Source organism: Limulus polyphemus, unplaced genomic scaffold (genome assembly GCF_000517525.1).
Source record: "Limulus polyphemus unplaced genomic scaffold, Limulus_polyphemus-2.1.2 Scaffold797, whole genome shotgun sequence".
Classification (NCBI taxonomy): domain Eukaryota; kingdom Metazoa; phylum Arthropoda; class Merostomata; order Xiphosura; family Limulidae; genus Limulus; species Limulus polyphemus.
This window is the reverse complement of record NW_013666407.1, coordinates 115,690-136,828: the sequence shown is the minus strand read 5'-3', so window position 1 is coordinate 136,828 and position 21,139 is coordinate 115,690. Positions and strand designations below refer to the sequence as shown.

The window sequence follows — 21,139 nt, the reverse complement described above, 5'->3', positions numbered from 1 at the left end:
TCTGGTATATATAAGACGCTCACAACGTGATGGAACAAGGTAATGAGTAATTGAATGTATGCGGACAGAATATTGTTGGCCACGTGAGACGTGAGTTATAGCGTTGTTATAGAGCGACTGTTGAAATTAAGTGTATCGTAAAGTTGTATTCGGAAAGAATAAACCAGTTTTATTTAAGAAAGGACTTGTGTCGCTAAAGTTTCGTCGGAACAAATTTACGGAAAATGAACGAACGAACGGAGACGTAATAATATATATATTGGTATTTAAGATTTTTATTTAAGTTTAAATCTAAAGTTTGCCTGAAATTTTGGTACAGAATATTGACTTTTTTTTGGATATTTGTTACAAGTTACAAAGTCTCCCGGTGGGTTAGAGGTAAGTTGACACGGATTTACAGCACTAAAATCCGGAGTTCGACTCTCCGTGGTAGACAATGCGCAAATAGCCCATTGAGTAGTCTAGTACTAAAAATCAATAATTACCCTAATGGTAACAGCGTGGAATATTTTGACGCCATGATATCACGTTGGGTAACATTATACCACTAGTATTAAAGCCCGTGAAAAATGACGAGAAACCATTGTTGAATGATTAGCGAAAATTATAGAATTCAACTAAAGCGAATATGTCTGTACCAAAATGCACTTACTCTTCACTTATTTCATCAGTCCCGAAGTAATTCTTTAATCAACACTTTTTTAGTAAAGACCATCTAGAAAAATGAAATGTTATCGTGAACAAAAGTACGGATGCACTCTGAAAGAGCCTTAACTAGCACTATTGAGTCTTTTCACTGTATTATAGATCAGGAAGTAGAAAACAAGTGTGGACATTCCAACACAAATTTTCAACTATTTCGACTCTACAAAAGGATAAAATAAACGTTTAGTTTTCTTTATGTTTTAAGGCCAAGTAAGTAATATATTTGTTAAAATACAAAAACAAAATTATTAATAAACATTTATTCACAACTTAAAACTTTTTATACAGGCTCTATAACGTTAGTAATAGTAGGCCTATTTGTAGTCTAATTTAAGCGTTAGGCAACGTAAGGCTTAACTGAAACAATACTCGGTGAATTTTATTTTGCTTTTGGCTACAACTTGATGTCATCAAACTTCTGAATTAAACTATTTTGCTGTTATATCACCAGAGTTGTAAAAAAAGACTAAAAACAAACCTTCCTAACAAATCAACATGAATATTGAGCATTCAACATAAACACAATAGTTGGCCTAAGAACAATCAGGCGATTGTTTTGTTGCTAAGCGACGATGTGTATTGTTGAGCATTACTAAAAAAGGAGCGTGAAAATGTTCTCGACAGAGTGACAGATGGAATGAGCCTTTTATAGTTAGTGATGGGATATTTTGACACTGCAATCTTACATCGGCCCACCTGATAACATATGTTTTGAGACCAAATTTTCACATTGGTTCACCTCATAACGTTGGGTTCGCTTGACACCACAATGTCAAATTGGCCCAAAATATAATATGGATTATTTTGACATGTTCCCGAGGTCTTTAAAGTTTGAAACCAGATTCTGTTGCATACTTTTAGATAACTAGAATATATTTCCATGTAACGACTACACAGTAATGTCTGTGCTGTTTTGTGTATGATTTTCCAAGAATGTACTCTAGTATTTCAATCCATCATTCTTTTATTAATATAATCATAAGCAATATATCTTTCTCATACGAATTGCTCAGCTATCTGATATAGTTGTATATAACTATAGCTTCAGAAGACTGGTACAGCACATGTTACTAGACCACTAAAGAACGTTGGCGTCGATCCAGTATAACGTGCCTAAATGTCCACGCAAGTCAAGAAGGAACGTTATGTTCCTTTAGCATCATCTATTTCACTACAGAATATGCATGTAGTCGTAATAAACTATTCTACTTGTGCATGCTCGGGCGAACTATTTTTCCTCTAGAACAATACCAAGGAACATTAATTCTAGCTTGGTGAAGCACCAAAAATAATTCCGATTGATGTTAGTTATGGAGTATATCAGTAATAAAACAACTATATAGTTTGTGTTATAAAAAAACAGTAAGAAGTGTTTTCAAAAATATAATATTAAAACAAAACAATGCAAAAACTCTAGTAACAGTTTGTTTCTTGAAATTAATGTTTATACCACTTAGTGGTTTTAATTTAATAGTTATTAGTCAGTAAATAATATTTGTATAGTTTTGGTCTTAATGAATTGGACGAAGTTTCGGCTCTTATACTGAGGCCTTATTCAATTTGAAATAAAACTTATTTGTTAATGTGAGTAGATTTAATTCTTTAATTATTTAAATTAAATAATTTCCCTCCTCTCCGCTTGTGATATAAAACGGATAGACAGATTTGTTAACTGTTTAATGTCTTTTAGTTCATTGACGCAGTAGTTTGATAAAGTTCTTTCCCATGTCCTCATTTGTACATTCATTCTAATTAGTAGCAGTATGGTGAGACAGATTGTTCAGAAGTTGCTAATGTCAAAGCCGTGGTCTCAGTTGATATAGGCTGGTGTGATTCGTTCTGAAATGGTAGCAGTATGGTGAGAGACTTTGTTCAGAAGTTGCTAATGTCAAAGCCGTGGTTTCAGTTGATATAGGCTGGTGTGATTCGTTCTGAAATGGTAGCAGTATGGTGAAAGAGATTGTTCAGAAGCTGCTAAGGTCAAAGCCGTGGTTTCAGTTGATATAGGCTGGTGTGATTGGATCTGAAATTATTTTTGAGTTTTTCAAATTCAGTGGTGAGTTGTGTCTAATATTTGCTTTCACATTAATTGAATCGGCTGACGATACGAGAATGTTGAAATACAAAGAGAGATTTTCGATTATTCAATAGTAAACCATTTAGATCAAGAATATCATTACTCTATAATTATACTTCTTTTGCAGATATAATAGAATATTTAGTAAAATAAACCTCAAAATTGGCATTGTAATGATTTGATTATTATTTTAAATATAATTAGATTGTCATAATTTTGATTTCTTTCTGTCAGAATTATTTATAAAAGGGTTTTATCTTAAAGCTATCTATTGTTTTGTTTTTGTTTTTAATTAAGCACGAAGCTACACAATGAGCTATCTGTGCTCTGCCCACCACGGGTATCGAAACCCAGATTCTAGCGTTGTAAGTCCGCAAACATACAGCTGTGCCACTGGGGGGGGGGCAAAGCTATCTAATAATAATGTGACTTATTATATTAGAATTAAAACTAAGATATAATTATACATTTTAAAATCAAAAATCTGTAAAAAAAAAGCACTTGAATATTTGATGAAAGAATTTGAACTGCTATGTATCTAGCCTAATATATTTACTCTCTTGCTGAAATGGTAGTCTTTGGACATATCGAAATCGCAAAAAGGAAGGAAAATATATATATATATATACCACAAACAAATAGTATATTATAAACTGATTTTTATAGAATTCACAACATTTCGAGTTGGGCGTTCTTCTGCTGGCGATTTTAAACATCTGGTCTATAGATAAATATCAGTTGTTTGGAAAAAATATGAATGTAAAGAATTCTGATGACGTTGAAATCCAACTCCAAGGATGTAACAAGTAACAATTTCTGAAGAAATATTGAAGTTGTATGACCTTCGAACGCTCTACTTAAGATGATCATATGTATTGTTTATATGAAAACACCTGCAAATGATTTTTCCTTGTAAAGGGAAATATTGAAAATTATATAACACAACTAATGAAATCCACGTGATTTAGGATATTTTAGAATGTAATAGCCTTCAAATATTCCGTTTCCTTTTATACAATAATAAACCGAAAGTGTTAATCTATTCGGTAAGTTTTAAGAGTAAATAAAAAAATAGATTTGATAAGGTGTTTTCTTTAGTAATTATACGATTTTGTATCTACCTTATGTATTAGTTATTATAATACTAAGGACCACAAGTTCTCTTAGTGAAAAGTATTTAGGTACGCACGTGATAGCCTTTGTAACAACTTCTTTGCAGACTTCTTTTTTGCTATTTCCCACATTCGTTGTATTCTTTCATTTTCACATATCTAGACTTTATTATAATATTTTGATTAATAATTCAAAAATAATTTATAACGACAATGTAGTGAGTAGTAAGACCTGCTCTTCACAGGAGGAATTTGGCATGCCGCCATGACACATGAAAACGGAAGTTGGGGAGGGGGAGAGGGGGTGATGTCATGAAAGATGGCAAGGGCATAGTTCTACGTTCTTTAAATATAAGTTGCCAGGCCTCTATGACAGGCGGCCATGATATCATAGTACCAAATATTGTCATCAGAGGGCGCGTTGCTAGGCCGCTAGGTTTCCATTAACAGTTGTCATCTTTGGAATCAGAGCTATATAAATGTCAAAAATGTGTAGTTATAGCTACAAAGAAGTCATTAAAATCACTGTAAAGGAAAAGACGTTTGAAGTCAACGTTACAAAGAGATAGACGAAATGCTCAATTCACTGCATCTAATCAATCAGGAAATCAGTATATTAAATAATAGTTAAATATTTTCTGAATACTCTTAAAATACTGACACTAACATTCAAATGATTTTCTTTTTGTTCTTAGGTTAACAAAATTAACATGAAACACTGGATTATAATAAATTCACTAAGGTAACACGTATTAAAAAGGTTAAACCTTTGGGTAATTCCTCTTGCAGGTCTCTTGGATTCGAAGAAAAGATTTTCATGTTTTGACTGTTGGCTCAGATACGTATATCGCAGACGACCGTTTTCAAGCCGTCCTTATCCAGGCTGCCAAGGATTGGGTGTTACAGATTAAGTTTATTCAGCTGAGTGATGCTGGCTTGTATGAATGTCAAATCAGCTCCGACCCGAAAATCAGTCACTTCTTTAATCTCACTGTTCTAGGTAAGCTTTCTTGTGGAACTTGTCAGTGTCAAAACAACATGGGGTGTTAAGCATCAGTGGAATTGGATTCACTTCATTACTTCCTTTACTGCCCTGCACTGAACATTGTTACTGTCGTGTGTGTATATATTCTGTTACAAGGTTTGTTAGAGAACGTGGTTGACTGAAGTTCCAGCAAGAAAAAATGAGGTTCATGATAATTTTAAACTAGATGAAAGTAGATTTGCTATTGAAAACATTCATGTGATTGTTTATTAACTGTGGAATATAGAAAAAGGAACATATTACCGACGAAAGCATTTTTTCGCTCATTCACTAAATCAAGTACTCCTACTTATCCCTGATTCTGAATGTACCTTTCTCTTTCTTGTTAACAACTCTTAATGTTACTGTTCTTTGTGAAAATTGAGTTATACAGCTTAGAACGTATGTAAGATATTTTTATCATACACATCACAAGGAATTATATGATCAATCACTTGAAATAGTTAAACTGTATTTAAAAAAAATTACAAATTCCTATTTTTTCATTTATTTCAAACGTGGGTTTACTTCCATAGAGTATGGAGATTATGGAAAAACAAGACATAAGATAAGATGTGTTTAAAGAATATTCTTTTAGTAACTTTGAATACGTGAACTATCAACTTGTCTGAAACAGTTACACCCTCAATATCTTGAAAAATCCAATTTTTCTGATATTTATAGAACACTAATTATTTTCAATACTTTGCTTAACATTTCTCCAATAGAACCATTTTGCTCGATACTTTTTGTTTTTACCTAGTCTTACAGATCTAAATTTTGGCATTATCCAAAGCTGCTGGTTTCCTCATATATAACAGACTAGAACTTTTAATCTTCTTTTCGAAAACAAACCAGATCAATCAACTCTCTGAAGGAACTGTTTTTTTTCTGCTGTTATGAGGGGAGATTTTTAACAGTCTTCTAAGCAAAAAATTACTGTTTTACACAAATATAACAGAGTAGAATTATTAAGTATGAACAAAGAGTCTTAATTTATAAATTATCATAAAATTTAAATGGAAAATAAAATAAATTTAACTTAATAATGAACATTTTTCTATACATAATAAAATAAGAACAACAAAATAAACAAACGTTTGAATTACATCTTCTATTCTTATCATATTAGAATTTCGGATACTTCTCAGTCCTCTATTTCGACATCAAGTCAGATCAATTTGACTTTATCCAAAATAGTTATAATAATAATAATATACCTAATCTTCGATCTGTCTAAATCATCTGTTTTCTTCAATCCAAAAACAAGAAATTTTGTTAAGTCCATTTTCTTATCTGTAAATCAAACCAAATACTTTAATTTTTAAAACAATTCAGTTTTCCCTGGTAAAAACTTCTTGAACACAGAATCTGTCTCACAATTTTATTTTCGGCCCTAAAAACCATAAACTTAATTTCTTATGAAAGAGCTACGTTTCTTTTTCTTTATCATCAAACAAGAAATGTCAAAGTATCCAAATAAGCTGATCCTTCTAATAGCAGGCAGCAAATCCCGTTTAGATGAATATAAAATAAAGTTAAAGCCTTTATTACGGAACAACAAGAAATTTCAAAGTATCCAAATAAGCTGATCCTTCTAATAGTAGGCAGCAAATCCCGTTTAGATGAATATAAAATAAAGTTAAAGCCTTTATTACGGAACAACAAGAAATTTAAATGGATACAAGTTTCTCTTCAGTCCATGTTTTGCTTTTCCTTTAAAAAAAACTAAAATCGGTAATTCATTCGAATAAATAAGCAAATTAATATATATATGTATACTGGTAAGCATTTAAAATTTCGCTTCTGGTTATTGTTTCATCAAATGATTCGCTGTTATTGGTTTGACCTGTTGACAGCATTTTTTTCTGATCAGAACATTTTAACATGACTTTTGTTCGGTTAACTAAAGGGAGAATCTGAAATTGTCCACATATTATTTTTCTGATCCGACAAAAGCAAAAGTTTACTTCACTTATGGAAAACAAATTGAATCTTTCGATCAGTTCAGAATGGTAGAATATAGAACTCCATTAATTTTTCGAAATTAACATTTTTCTTATTCCACATAAACTGGTATACTTGTGCTAACGGAAAAAAAAGTTGTTTCATCAATGAAAATAAGCTATGAAATTAAAATATGGAGCTGTTTACTCCGATCAAAAAACTATTACTTGGTTTGAAATACGTGTGTGTAAGTAAATTGAAACAGAAAGTTGAATTTGCACTAACCTTCTGTATTTTTAGTGTCAACAGGAAGAACGTAACAAATAATTCGAAACTAAAAGTTTTTTTTTTTATAAAAAAATGTCTACTGCTAAAAGTTCTTTAATAGGGCCATTTTCCCCAGTAAGATAGTTTACAACTTGTAATCTTTACAAATCAAGAGTTTCCTTTTAGTTTTTAGTAATTCATTATTTTCAATCCGTCCATGAGAATTGTTTTTACGTTATTTCAGCTATAAGTATTACTCTGCTTAAACAAGTTAATATATAGCATTAAATCGTTTCATTTCTTCTCGATTTTTTTCCTTTAATATAACATATTAGAGTCTTCTTTTTATCCAAAGGATTCTTTGTTTTGAACTTCTCAAACCTGAAATGGAAACCACTCTAAAGGTTCTGTTGATTTCTTATACAAAAAAGTATAACTTTCATTCCGTCTGAAATAACACTTTTTTTATAACACGAAACATAAATTTTAATATATTGAAATCTTCTGTTTTGTTTTTGTATCTACACTGCTCGTTTTTTTGTTTGTTTGTTGTTAAGCGCAAAGCTACTGAAGTGGGCAATCTGTGCTTTGCCCTTTGCGGGTATAAAAACCCTATTTTTAGCGTTATAGGCCCTCAGACTTTTCTCTGAGCCACCAGTACACAAACAAAGGTCAGTGAATGTTATTATCAGAACTGCTTTCTCTAACAAGACATACCAGAACTTGCATCCTGTCATTTATTAGTTTTTTTATCCTTTAAGTGCAAAGGTTTCACATTAAGACACACCATATCTATCAACTAATTCAAAAATTCTCTTTTCTTGATCTCAACAAACATACAGTTTTAAAGAAGAATTATTTTTTACAATGAAAGCAACTTAAACTTCTATAGTAATTCGTTCAATTGATTTGATTCTCTGGTCTAAATAACCATAGGGCGAAAACAGGTAAGCCGGTCCCCTTCGGTAAAACAGCCATCTTTGTACAATATCAGCTACGACGTGCTGCCATTTATTGTGAAATATATTTGGCTGTTGTTCATATGCCCCTATGCGTAAACACACTGGTGTACGGGCGCGAATGTGAATCATTAAAGCAGGATTTGAATTTTCATCAAACTATAAACGTATGTGAGCAAATTCAAATGAGTTATTTAAATACAGTTACTAAATGCAGCATTAGCATTTTTTTTTGAAAACTAAATTGTTATGAGTTAGATGAGGGGCAATTTACCTTAACCTTATAGGTATAAACATCAAGAAACGCTTTTTCAGTATCTAAAAAGGGTATATATCCAATCTTTGATTAAAGAAAAGTTTTATTTACAACAAACCAAGGCTCATTTTAAAAGCGTTTTACTTTTTCATACGTCTAAAATGATATGCTTGTTAAGGTGATACATATTCTTGTTACAGGTCTACTGGTAAGAACGGCCCGACATGACCAGGTGGTTAGGGCGCTCGACTCGCAATCTGAGGGTCGCGGGTTCGAATCCCTGTCACACCAAACATGCTCGCCCTTTCAGCCGTAGGGGCGTCATAATGTGACGGTCAATCCCACTATTCGTTGGTAAAAGAGTAGCCCAAGAGCTGGTGGTGGATGGTGATGACTAGCTGCCTTCCCTCTAGTCTTACACTGCTAAATTAGGGACGGCTAGCGCAGATAGCCCTCGTGTAATTTTGCGCGAAATTCAAAAACAAACAAACTTTTTTCATGACATTTGTTTGAAATTATGAAACCGTAATCAGAGTTTAGGTGGCCGTCTTACCCCATCTTTCCCTAACATCTTGTCCAAAATACCTGATTAAAAAACAACATGATCTTTCCTTTCTTTCCAAAGTTATGTTTCTATTCACCCCGAAAACAAAAACACATTTGTTTTATTTATACTAAAGCTACTGAGGCTGTCTGTCGCCATCCATAGGATATGCAGTAAGATAGCATCACCATATAACCCAACCCATCATCTATTCTAAAGGATTCAGTGCATCCACATCTTAATGCGTGAAATGTATTCTGATATCACACTAAATAGATCCCGCCTTGCAATCTCCAAAATTCCGGGCACTACCGAACGCAATTTAAGTGGCTTCAACAAATTATAGTTTTGAAAATGATTATTTTATAACAAATAAAATGTACCATATAAATGCTTTCATTCATCCTAAAAAAAAACGGGTGATATCTTCCAGTCTTAGGCCTACATTAGACACAACAGAGATGAAGATAACAACGGCACAAATCGCCAACCTCGTGTACATCAACGATCACTTAGATTACTTAATAAAAATAAATAAAATATTAGAAAGGAAACTTTGAAGCTGTTCAAATAATTTCATTTTTGTGCTGAGAAAAAACGCTCTTTTGTGTTTAAACATATTATTTGTGTGTGTGTGTGATTACAGTTTGAACAGGTAAAAAATTGTGTGTGAAAATCAGCAACGCGTGTTAATAAATATATTTTTTCAGTCTTTTTTTTTGTCGTATACACTCATATTTGCCAAAATATTATAAGAGTTTATTGGGCTTACGTTTTATATTTTTATACGTAAAAATTCTATTTTCAAAATAACTCTCTCATTATTTTCATTTTATAGATATTATAACGTCAGACTTTTCTTATAAGCTAAAAGCCTATAAAATTTTGTTATTAATTTTAAAAATTTCAAGGTATTCGATTTCTATGCTTAGCAAACACGTTTAAATTAAACAATATTAAACAAACTAATAATTTTATTTCATTTGTTTTTTGTTTTTTAACAATACCAATCTACGGATTGAGGATTCAAATTCTAACATCAAACATGCTCGCCGTTTCAACCGTGGAGAGGAGTATTTCTAACGTGACGGTTAATCACACTTTTCGTTGGTAAAGAGTAACCTAAGAGCTAGCCGTGGGTGTTATTGAATTCCCTTTAGTCTATCACTTCTAAATTAAAGAGGGGTAGCGCAAATAACCCTCTTGTAGTTTTGCGCGAAATTCAACAAAACAAACAAAAAACAAACAGTTTTATTTCCTCGAAGTCAATAAGATTCTGGATGCAGATGACACCACACAAAAAAGTAATTTTATAGTAGGTTCTAAATTTAAAAAGTGGTTTTATTTCCATTTTGTAACCCATAAATATCTTAAAAGTGCAGTTAATCATATAATTTTACTTCATTCATGCGTAATGAAAGATTTCTTGCAAAATACAAAGAATCCTATATGTTTGTTTGATTAATTTGTTAAATTACCTTTAGTTACTATTATTTACAAAGAATATGGTAACGTTCTTTTGCTTCGAAACTCTGCTTGATCTTTGAAAATATCCAACCAAACGTGCGTTCGGCATTCACAAGATGGAACAACAGAAATTACCAGACGAACATCTTACACGATAAAAGGCCAAGGTAACAGGCACTATCGTGTATACTGACCGACAATGAATCTAATTTGACTATCAAAAAATGTCTGACATTACCAAATGTAGGGTGTTTGGTGGGACATTTCCAGACATGCTCTAAAGGAAAACTTCAAATAACAATTTCCGTTAACTACTGATTAGGGAAAATACTAAAATAATAATAATAACCCAGTAATGATTATTTATAAATATATGTATATATATATATATATATATATGTGTGTGTGTGTGGTTCTTACTCCTAATGATTAGAATTCATTGGTTCATCAGTTGGGTATCCTCGCTGTTAGCGGTATTTTCGGCCGTAATCCCAATGATATCTCCTGAGGTTTGGCCAGCATAGAATATTTAGGCTAGTCCTAAATCCGTAAATGTAGCTAAAAAACAACAGCATATTTATTACAAAATGCTAAAAATAATGAAATAAATACTTAAATGTATATATAATAAACATCGAAGATATAACATAACATAATATAAACTAATAATGAATCTTTTTCAAACCTCAAGTATTATGAAAATACAGAAATCTCTAATTTGGTTACAGTTGTTACCTATCTAGTGATCAAATGAATGACTAAATCGGTAAAGTGAAATACCACAAACCTAAATCCAAGCACTTTGTTTTGCTATATAGAAACATATTATGAATACATCGTACGCAGTTATTGACTCAATAATGACAACTCCAAGTTTGTCTCTGTGCATGACTTATACTAAATTACACACATATATTTGTTCTTATACTAAGTTAGCTACTACTTGCTTTGTTGATTCATGTAACTTATAATATAAAAAGTATTTTGGCTAACGCATGTTTTCAAAATATTGTATAGTTGAATCTGAAATATTTTAAAGATTTGTTTGAAATAAACTTTGGAGAGTCAGGTAAAGGATAAAATGTTATTTATGGATCTCAACTTCTTGGAGTGTTTGACGCTTAATACGTTTAAGAATTCTTGCTAAACCTCCACACAGAGTCCACAGTGTCAAATTCATTAGGCAGTGGCGTATTCTGTACATCTTTCAACTTGACAATCAGATAATTCTTGTTTGTATTTTAAAGTGGCAGAGACTACGATAGAGGGTGAAGCTATCCGCTACGTCAAGACAAAAAGCTCCATTAACTTGACTTGTGTAATCAGCAACAGCCCTGAACCCCCTGTATTTGTTTTCTGGTACCACAATCAGCGGATGATCAACTACGACTCCAGTCGGGGAAAGATTTCTGTAGAGAAGAACAGCGAAGACACGGCCATTAGCACACTCTACATTAAAGACGCTGAACCAACAGACAGTGGAAATTACACGTGCGGCCCTTCCAATGCTGGACCAACCAGCGTATATGTTCATGTGTTGAACGGTAAGGGCTAAATAGATAAAGAAATCATACTGTATTTAACTGGATGTTAGCTTTCTCACTAATGGATTATAGTGTTCAAATATGTGGGGTGTGTGTGTATATGGTGTGAAGTAAAACATCAAGCTGTCGACACACAAACACACAAAAAAAGGAACTTTCAATAAAATATAATTATTATAACACCTAGTGAGCTTATGATATGAGCATTATCAAATCAATTTCTATAATGGTATTGATAAAAATTATCTGCACACTTTATACAAACACGATTAATCTATATCTATCTATCTATCTATATATATATACAATCATTGCTGTTTGTATTATTATACAGAGTGCACCAGTATAAGGAGGCCCCATTGTTTTGAAAACATTTTATAATGTAAAATATTATAACACGAGTTTTATTAAATATTTCAAACATTACAATTACATTAAATGCTGAAAGCGTTCTTTATTCACATTTATACACTTTTGTACTCTGTCAATGAGAAAAATTCTTTGATCAGTTGTCGGATGCAAAATACCTGTAAATCAAAAAGAAAGGATTAGTAAATTAGTAAATCCTCATTAGTTATTAGGAATGTGGGTTTCACTAATAATAATAATCCATTAACATATTATTTAAACTTATCATTACCAACTCCAGTAAGCAGTAAATCACAAGGGAGCCTCTGTTTCTTGGGACACCGTGTATATCGATACTTATCGTATTTGAGGGAATAATGCGAGCAAGCAGTATCAAATCTTACGAAAAACGTCGATAGCTTTAAACTTAAAACTGGCAGAGTTTTAGGAACGTAGAAGTAAACTGATACATCTCCTAAGTGCCCCACTAAGTATACGTACGTCATACCTTTGACATTAAATGCTTTTGATTAGAATATCTAAACGTGTAGTTAAATAAGTCTAACATAAAGTAAAGATAACACCTATTCTAAATTTCATACATAGTTAACATACAGTAATTAATTATTTAAAAGTTACGAACTTATGCATCAATAGCACTTAAACATAACCTCAAATCTGAATGTTTTCAACACCAAATGATGTAAACACGATTCACAAATATGTTTCATAATGTTTCAAATTCCTAAGGACCAAAATTATATTAGTTTTATTTTAACCTTTTCAAGACACTATTTTATAAATTTGTTTAAATGTTTTTAGCGGCATCATTGTCTCTACCATTTCTACCTGCGTGATACATAAACTAAAAATATATCACATTACACAATTCTCATAAATATAGAAAGTGGTTCTCACTTCATTCCACTGGAGGAAAGTATAGACATATGTGACATTTCCTTGAAACATCTTCAGTGGGATCCGAGAATGTAGGATTACAGACGAAAATATGTGATCCTGACATTAGTGCTAATATATCGCTCTATGTACATTTGCTGATCTATTTCATTATCGGCGTCTCTTGAAAAGAATGTAAGGATTATGTAATTAAGAAGCTTGATTTATTTTTACTAAGGGTTTTTGATCAACAATGGGACTAACTAAAATCGTCAAATCTTTGTGCTATAAAAATTGTATATATTCAAGCGACACAGTTTCATTTTTGAATCACTTTAGAAGATCATTTTAAATTTCTCAATTATATCAATAAAATAGTATTGAATATATTTAAACAAATTTGTAAAATAGTGTCCTGAATAAGTTAAAATAAAACTAATATAATTTTGGTCTTTATGAATTTGAAACATTATGAAACATGTTTGTGAATCGTGTTTATATCATTTGGCTTAGCATTACCTGGTATGTACCATTTTACACATTACTTTGTAAACATTATGTAAATTAGTAACAAATTAACTTTAGTTTGTGTTGCCATCTTCCACCACAATATTCAATGTTTTTCTTCCAATATAATAAATGTTCACATTTCATAAGCAGCTATCAATATAATATTAAATTTTGGCGATGAAGGAGTCTTATGAAAGAACGAAAAGTGTAAAGCTTATTCAAGAAGACAGAGATATGTCAAACAAGAGAACAGACTTTACTTTAACTGGAAGCCATGGCCAGAAAAATAATATAGTTTTGCACCATTTCGAAGTAAAAAGGAAATTATTTCTACATTAAATTATTTATCATTAATCAAAGAGTACAGGAAGCAATTGTAATGAGCCTCTAAGATTAATTATAATCCCTCATATTAAGTTTCATTGAAAAACACGTCGATTAGAGTTGACTGTTTAACTTGTCTTGGATATACTTCGAGGAAAGTCAGTATTTTTGAGCGTGTTTGCATATTCAATTTTAAATAAATTAATTTGAATATAAAAGTTTTTTTCTTATCTTCTGCTGGCACTTGGCCGGGGTTGTATTGTTGTTAATCGTTCCTACATAATGCCCAGTCACTATGGTATTTCCCACAAGCAAAAACTAAAAGTGTTTTGGAAGTATCTTTGGAGATCAGTTACTTCTTTTTGATTCCTCACGTTCAGCATGATAATATAGATGCTTTGTACTCGCTTTTATTGGAAGATTTACGAGGCGTTCTTGATAACCGAACACTGAGATAAGAATGTGGTGATGTCGCACTAGCTCAAATGCCAGTAACAATGGATTCATCTTTTCTTTTTTCAAATGGATGACACTTTCAAGAAGACTTGGTACATTTTGTCTTCAACATACCTCCTAGTAAGTTCTCAAAAATATACCCAAATATAGAGCGGCTATAGAGATTTCAGTAGCCACAAAAATAACATTATCTGTAATGATATGCAACTTTGAACACAATCGCCAAGTAGTAGTAGCTAGCTAAAGCTTCTCTCTCTTTCTAGAGGCAAGTATTTGTAATAGCCTTCTTAAATGATATCTTAAAGACATTCTACCTTTAGGAGTAATTATATTAAAAAGGAATATAAATTTTATTGATATCGATCGTTTACATCAAACTATTTTATGTTAGATGTCAGATGCTGGAAATAAATTTACGTTCTATGAGTTGAGATAAACAGTGTCGAAACGTTATATATGTCTGTGAGTACGTAATGTCTTCAGATTTAATGTACACGCAAACACACACACACGTATATATATATATATATATACATATGTGTGTGTATGTATATGTATATATATGAAAGATTACGCCGTATGTTATATAACTAGGTTGATAAGAGAACGAACCTAATCTACGAACGAATGAACTCGGTATTAAACATTTTAGGTAAAATATATTTACATCTCTCTACACACACATAGTGGCGTCCATCTACATCACTGACACATGCACAATAGTATTGGAGATAAATATGGAAACGAGCAGATGATACACAAACAGGCGACAGAATCTACGATTAAGTGTAATCTTAAGACCAATTTATGATTATTACAATATATTATTGCAGAAAATACAAATGAAAAGAGAACAAACAGATCTAGCATATTTTATTTAAATAGAGATGTGCATATTTTTTCTTGATGCCATACGTGTGTCAATGATCAATGTATCATTGTTAAATATTGTTCCAAATACCTGATACCGTACGTGTGTCAATGATCAATGTATATTGTTAAATATTCTTCCAAATACCTGATACCGTACATGTGTCCATGATCAATGTATCATTGTTAAATATTGTTCCAAATACCTGATTACCGTACGTGTGTCCATGATCAATGTATCATTGTTAAATATTGTTCCAAATACCTGATACCATACATGTGCCAATGAACAATGTATAAGTATTAAATATTGTTCCAAATACCTGATACCATACGTGTGTCAATGAACAATGTATAATTGTTAAGTATTGTTCCAAATACCTGATACCATACGTGTGTCAATGAACAATGTATAATTGTTAAGTATTGTTCCAAATACCTGATACCATACGTGTGTCAATGATCAATGTATAAGTATTAAAGATTGCTTCAAATACCCTGGATTATTTCTCAGAATTCAGTCTAATTTTTCGGTTGATGTGTGACTTTCTCAGATTTCATATTAACTCATACAGCTTTAATGATATTAATATCAAATTTAGCCATGGTTGCGAGTGTTCTATTGGCTTTTTTTCATCTGAATGCTTGGGACCACTGTCTTGTTGAAATCCTGCCTTACAGGTCTTACTCCTGAAAGAATGTCATGATGGACAAAAATCAGTTTGTACCTGTGAGCAGTCGAGGTATCCATTTTTTTGTAGACTTTGAAAAACAAATTGCCTGAGATACAGTCCACGTTTGTATCAGTACCCAGCATGCTTCACTGTCGATGTTTTACGTTGACAGTGATTCCTTTATCCTCTCTACCATCAAACACACTATCATAGATTGTCTGTAAACAATTTGAATTTGGCTAAATCTGTATAGAGCACTATCCTCCAGCCTTACTCATTCCATTAGTTGAAGTTTGATGTCCAGTTGAGCATATTAGTTTGGTTAGCTTAACTAAGCATTAGTATTTCAATAGCTACATATCCTCTGATGGAACTTCGCACTATTATGTATCTTGCTGAACTGGAGGTAATATTCAAATCTGTATTGGCATCTTCGACATTGATAATAAATCTACTGGATTCTTATGTGTCGGGTAGATATAATAGTCTGAGATACTTAGCATCACTTTGGGGGTTTCTATTTCAACTCCTTGTATCTTAAAAATACTAGTTTTATGTACTCTCTGAGGTGTTTCCTTCCACCCCACCGTTACTGAATAGTGCAATTTTATCTTAATTTGTTGCATAAAATAATCTTCAGCGATCAAACCTTTCATGTGGCACTTTTTTTCGTGAAAGACATGAGTGTACAGTACACATTACTGCTAACAGTAGTGTACATTTATTAGCACTTTGCTGGTGTGACACTACTTTATTGGCTTGATGACAGCCAATCACAGTGTAAGCTATCAGCACGTGACTGTATTCTTGTGCAGATTATTTTCATAGTATATTAAACTTGACGCCATACAACCTACGAAATTTTCAAATTATTTTATTTCATTTTTTGCATATCTATGGTTTGTTTGCTAATAACTAATATGAAAAATAAGTACTAATGCTATCAGGACATAATTTTAAAAACAGCATTCTGAAGTCAAACCGACCTGGCATGGCCTGGTAGTAAGTGTGCTCGATTCGCAATCTACGGATCGCAGATTCGAATCCCCAAAACAAATATGATCTTCCTTTCAGTAGGAGCGTTATAATTGACAATCCAATAAACTTTTTGTTGATAAAGAGTAGCCTTCTCTCTAATCTGTCATTTGAAATTAGGAACAACTTTCACAGATTGCTCCAGAGTAGCTTTGTGCGAAATTCAAACAATCTGAAGTAAAATGTTTCGTATAGTTTACTGTTATGTTTGTTTCTTTGTTATTAGGTACAAAGCTACCTGTGCCCATCGCGAGTATCAAATCCCGAATTTAGCGTTGTAAGATCTCAGACTTGTCGCTGAACTAACAGTGGATTTACTGATATGTAAGGTACCATACAGAAAAATAAAAAAAATGATGCATCCCAAGATCGTGTAACTCACCCCCTGTCATGCTTATAGGTGTTCAAATTAGTATTCATTCTCAAAAGGTCTTACGGCAATAATTTATCTCCCAGACATAATAACTTATTGAGGCATATCTGTAGTGACTAACGTTGATTCACATTCAACATTGGTAAAAAGCTCTTACACCTTGTAGATAAGAAACGTATGTTAACCGAACATAAATATCCTGAAAGTAAGAATAAATTTCCTCTACTCTCTGTTGTTTAATCCATTTACTGGAAATTCTTCATCAAATATTCAAAAAATGTTATTCCATAGTGAGACGTTTCTATAACGTCAGTTATATGTAAAAGAATCATCGTTAAGATGAACTCAAACTGTTTGTGATTTATGTCGTAGTAATGAATTTACATATAAAATATATGATTTAATGTATAATATTTTCAAATTTCATCCAATACAGGTGAAAAATCTGCGGCCATGCAGCACGATACCAGCTCCTCTGCATCCAGCAGTTCTGACACTACAACTTTGTTGGTAAAGTGTATCTTCGTACTTCTTGTGGTGAGTTTTGTAAGAAGATGACCTCCAGAACGACAGTTCTTTCACACGTTGTTGTTTTTTTATGTTGTTAATTCGACACTACTTCGTATCCCTGGGCTGTGCTCAATCTCTTCCGAGACGGAGGAACAAACTAGCAAATATATGTGTCTTCATTCTGAAACCTTACTATTACGTATACTTTGTGGAATAAAACTGTTATAAAAATCTACAAACTCGCACTAATCCTCATAAGAAAAACGTTTCACCAAATTACACAGATAAACTAATACACACGGGAGAAACAATAAAATTCAGAAAACTACAGTTTGGTGATGTTACTTGCTATGACCTGGCAGAGTTACTGTGAGTATATTCCACCGACTGGAGAGTTAGTGGAGAACAGATTTCATCACAGAAAGTTATTTGGATTAAAAAACTGGATGAATTAGAAAGTTGTTGGATTTAAGTCTATTATCAAATACATGTAGTTAACAAATGATGGAAACCTGTAGTGTGCCGTATTAAGTACAGTATAGAAAAGTGAATTACTTTATATCTTAATGTTTATGTGTATTCCTGACTGATGGCTAGATATTTTCAACATTCCAAAATGTCTAAGCATATGAAACTTGCCTCTTTAGCCTACTAAATGTTAAGTAAGTTAATTTTCATATTTGAGCTTCAAAACATATTTATCAACGCACCTGTTGTTAAATAAATAACTATATATATATATATATATATATATAACTTCATTTTGCTATAGAACTTCAAAACAAAGTGTTTAATTTTTTCTCAGAGAACAAAGAAGTTGACTCTCAAGTTTGAATTAATATACATTCCTTAGTCAACTTGTTGTGAAACGAGCACAAACATTCGCTCTTCTTTATTTGTTTCTTGGTAGCTGAGCAGAAAACCGCACAATGGTATATTTGTACTGTGCGAACGGCAAGGTTCGATCCCCGAATTTTACATTTATAATTCTGAAACTCATAGAACTGAGACAAGAGAGAGAAAAACCTTTATTTTGAGTAAACCTAAAACATTTTTGGCAACTAGCTAGGTAAAATTAAAACTAGAATTTAATTTATATATTTAAGCTTAAAAACAATTATTGCTAAGCCGACTGTCAAAGACTGAGGCTCAGCATGGCTCGGTGGTTTGTTTCTCGTTGCCGTAAAATCGTGCTCCGTAACTTGAGAGTCATATATGTGTGACGGTCAAATCCCACTATTTGATTAAAGTAGCCGAATATTTGGAAACGAGTTATCTTGACTAACTGCCTTCTCTCTAGGCTATCAGCTAAAACTTATGGACGTGTGGTCCTACTCAATTATCTCAAACAATCAAATAAAGTAAACATTGGCCAAGCGTTATTTAATGTTAAACCTAAAGATATTGTTTGCCAATCAACCAGCTGCAACACACAGGTAAAACTTTTTTTTTTCATGTTTAAAAGTATTAATTAACTGATTATTAAGCATTTATAATGGTTCTTTTTGTGTCAAAAATATAAGAAAAAGCCTTCGTTGTCCAACTATTTGTTAAATATAGAGAATCAATGAATTTTCTGTAGTTCAGCGTGAAGAAATAATGTTCCAAAACTAATCTTTGAACCATGTAATTTCTGTACGTCAAAATCAAAACAGACTTTTAGGTAATCGCAAAAAAAAAGACGCAAAAAATCTTGTGTTCGTTTTTTTTACGTACCTTAGTTTTCAACGACATTTATGTTATATACATAAGCATATAAATATATAAGATAAGTATTTACATCTCTGATATTTATTTGTATGAAAATACAAAACTCTGTAATGCATGAACTTCATCCGCTTGCAAACCGCTTTTAAGCTGTGAGTGGATTTATGCTTGGTTTATTTGTCTGTGATATGTCAACTGACTGAGGAAATAAATACATTTTGGTGAGAATAAAGTCTCAAGTAGTCACTTTTTACATAATACAGTAAATCCTATTCACACGTTTTCAAAAATATCGAAAAATAAAACAGTCTGTCCTAAAAAAATATTAGCTATTGAATCATACTTTATCTTTATACAAATATTCACTGTTTAATAATATCGTTTAATGTATTTATAGCGTATTCTGTTATTCAAAGCAAACATTCATGTTTCGACGAAAAATACACACGAACTATTTCTTTGGTCTTCAAGTAGTCTTCAATATTGAAATGAGTACTTCAAACGTAGCTTTTGTTAGTATTAAACCTCTATTGATCTTGTTCCAAATATCTGCCAATTTACTTGTTTTCATTTTATGTAAATTAAGTTTACAATATTCCTTTTCTTCAAAAGGCTCGCGCGTACTCTTATATGGTTTACTGATTTGTTTGATAGTTTTTATTAGGTGTACAAAAGCAATTACGTCTGATTCCAAATAACACTGTGAAGAAGCAAACCCCAAAGGAACTGTAAATATAATTGTAGAAATTCGTTCCAGTTTAGCCAGTCAAACACTATTTTTATAATTTTATCATTTTATTGAAAGCTAATTTACTTATAATCGTAAACAATGTGTGTATACATCATGTACATTTACTATGCTACTCTCATCTCACGCTTCAAAAATTAAAGAATATCTCAAGAATTTTTGTCCCAAATGTAATAAAATAGAATAAAATCTTTTGTATGAAGTGAAAGTAAACATGCACATGTAAATGGTATATTACAAATTAAAATGTTATAGAAGTTCGTGGCAGAAGAACCTTCAATTAACAACTCTGCACTATCAGACTTCAATACACGAAAAATATATATATACATCAATAAGTTTTTCTCGGTGTTTTGAAAACTTGTCATGAAGTTTATTTATTTGTTGTATTTATTTCTTTGGGCATATTCATTGCTTTACAAACTAATTAACACCTTAAGTGTGCAATTCCCAAAAAAATATCAATCAAATAGGGCAATCGTTTTCATAACTCAAATGTTCATAGAGGCTGCACTGTCGCAAGAATAAGATTACATAAACCAAATGAGTAGAATATTAGACTTCCGTTATGAAGTATGAAAAAAGTTAGTAAATGTTAAACTCAGTAGAATCTGGTTAATAACATAAGTAAGTAATAAAAAACATTTTGTAAATGTAAAATGATGTAGGGATGGCAGTGCCAAAAAGAATGCAAATAAGAATATAAGGATGATTCAGCTATAAATAGATCTTCCCTACGTAACTTTCAATATTAAACTTTAATGCTACACTGCAAAATGCACGAG

At 31.9% G+C, this 21,139-nt stretch overlaps 1 protein-coding gene across 1 annotated transcript in view; it reads left to right on the top strand.

Annotated features, from left to right (window-relative positions):
* LOC106460571 (zwei Ig domain protein zig-8-like) overlaps window positions 1-19,834 on the top strand; it is a 147,959-nt gene extending 128,125 nt beyond the window's left edge. The window contains exons 3-5 of the mRNA XM_022387321.1: window positions 4,684-4,894; window positions 11,606-11,902; window positions 17,826-19,834. Of these exons, the coding sequence (XP_022243029.1) occupies window positions 4,684-4,894; window positions 11,606-11,902; window positions 17,826-17,947 (630 nt within the window). The 3' untranslated portion in view covers window positions 17,948-19,834. The remainder of the gene's footprint in view (window positions 1-4,683; window positions 4,895-11,605; window positions 11,903-17,825) is intronic.
* The last annotated feature ends 1,305 nt before the right edge of the window (window positions 19,835-21,139 follow it).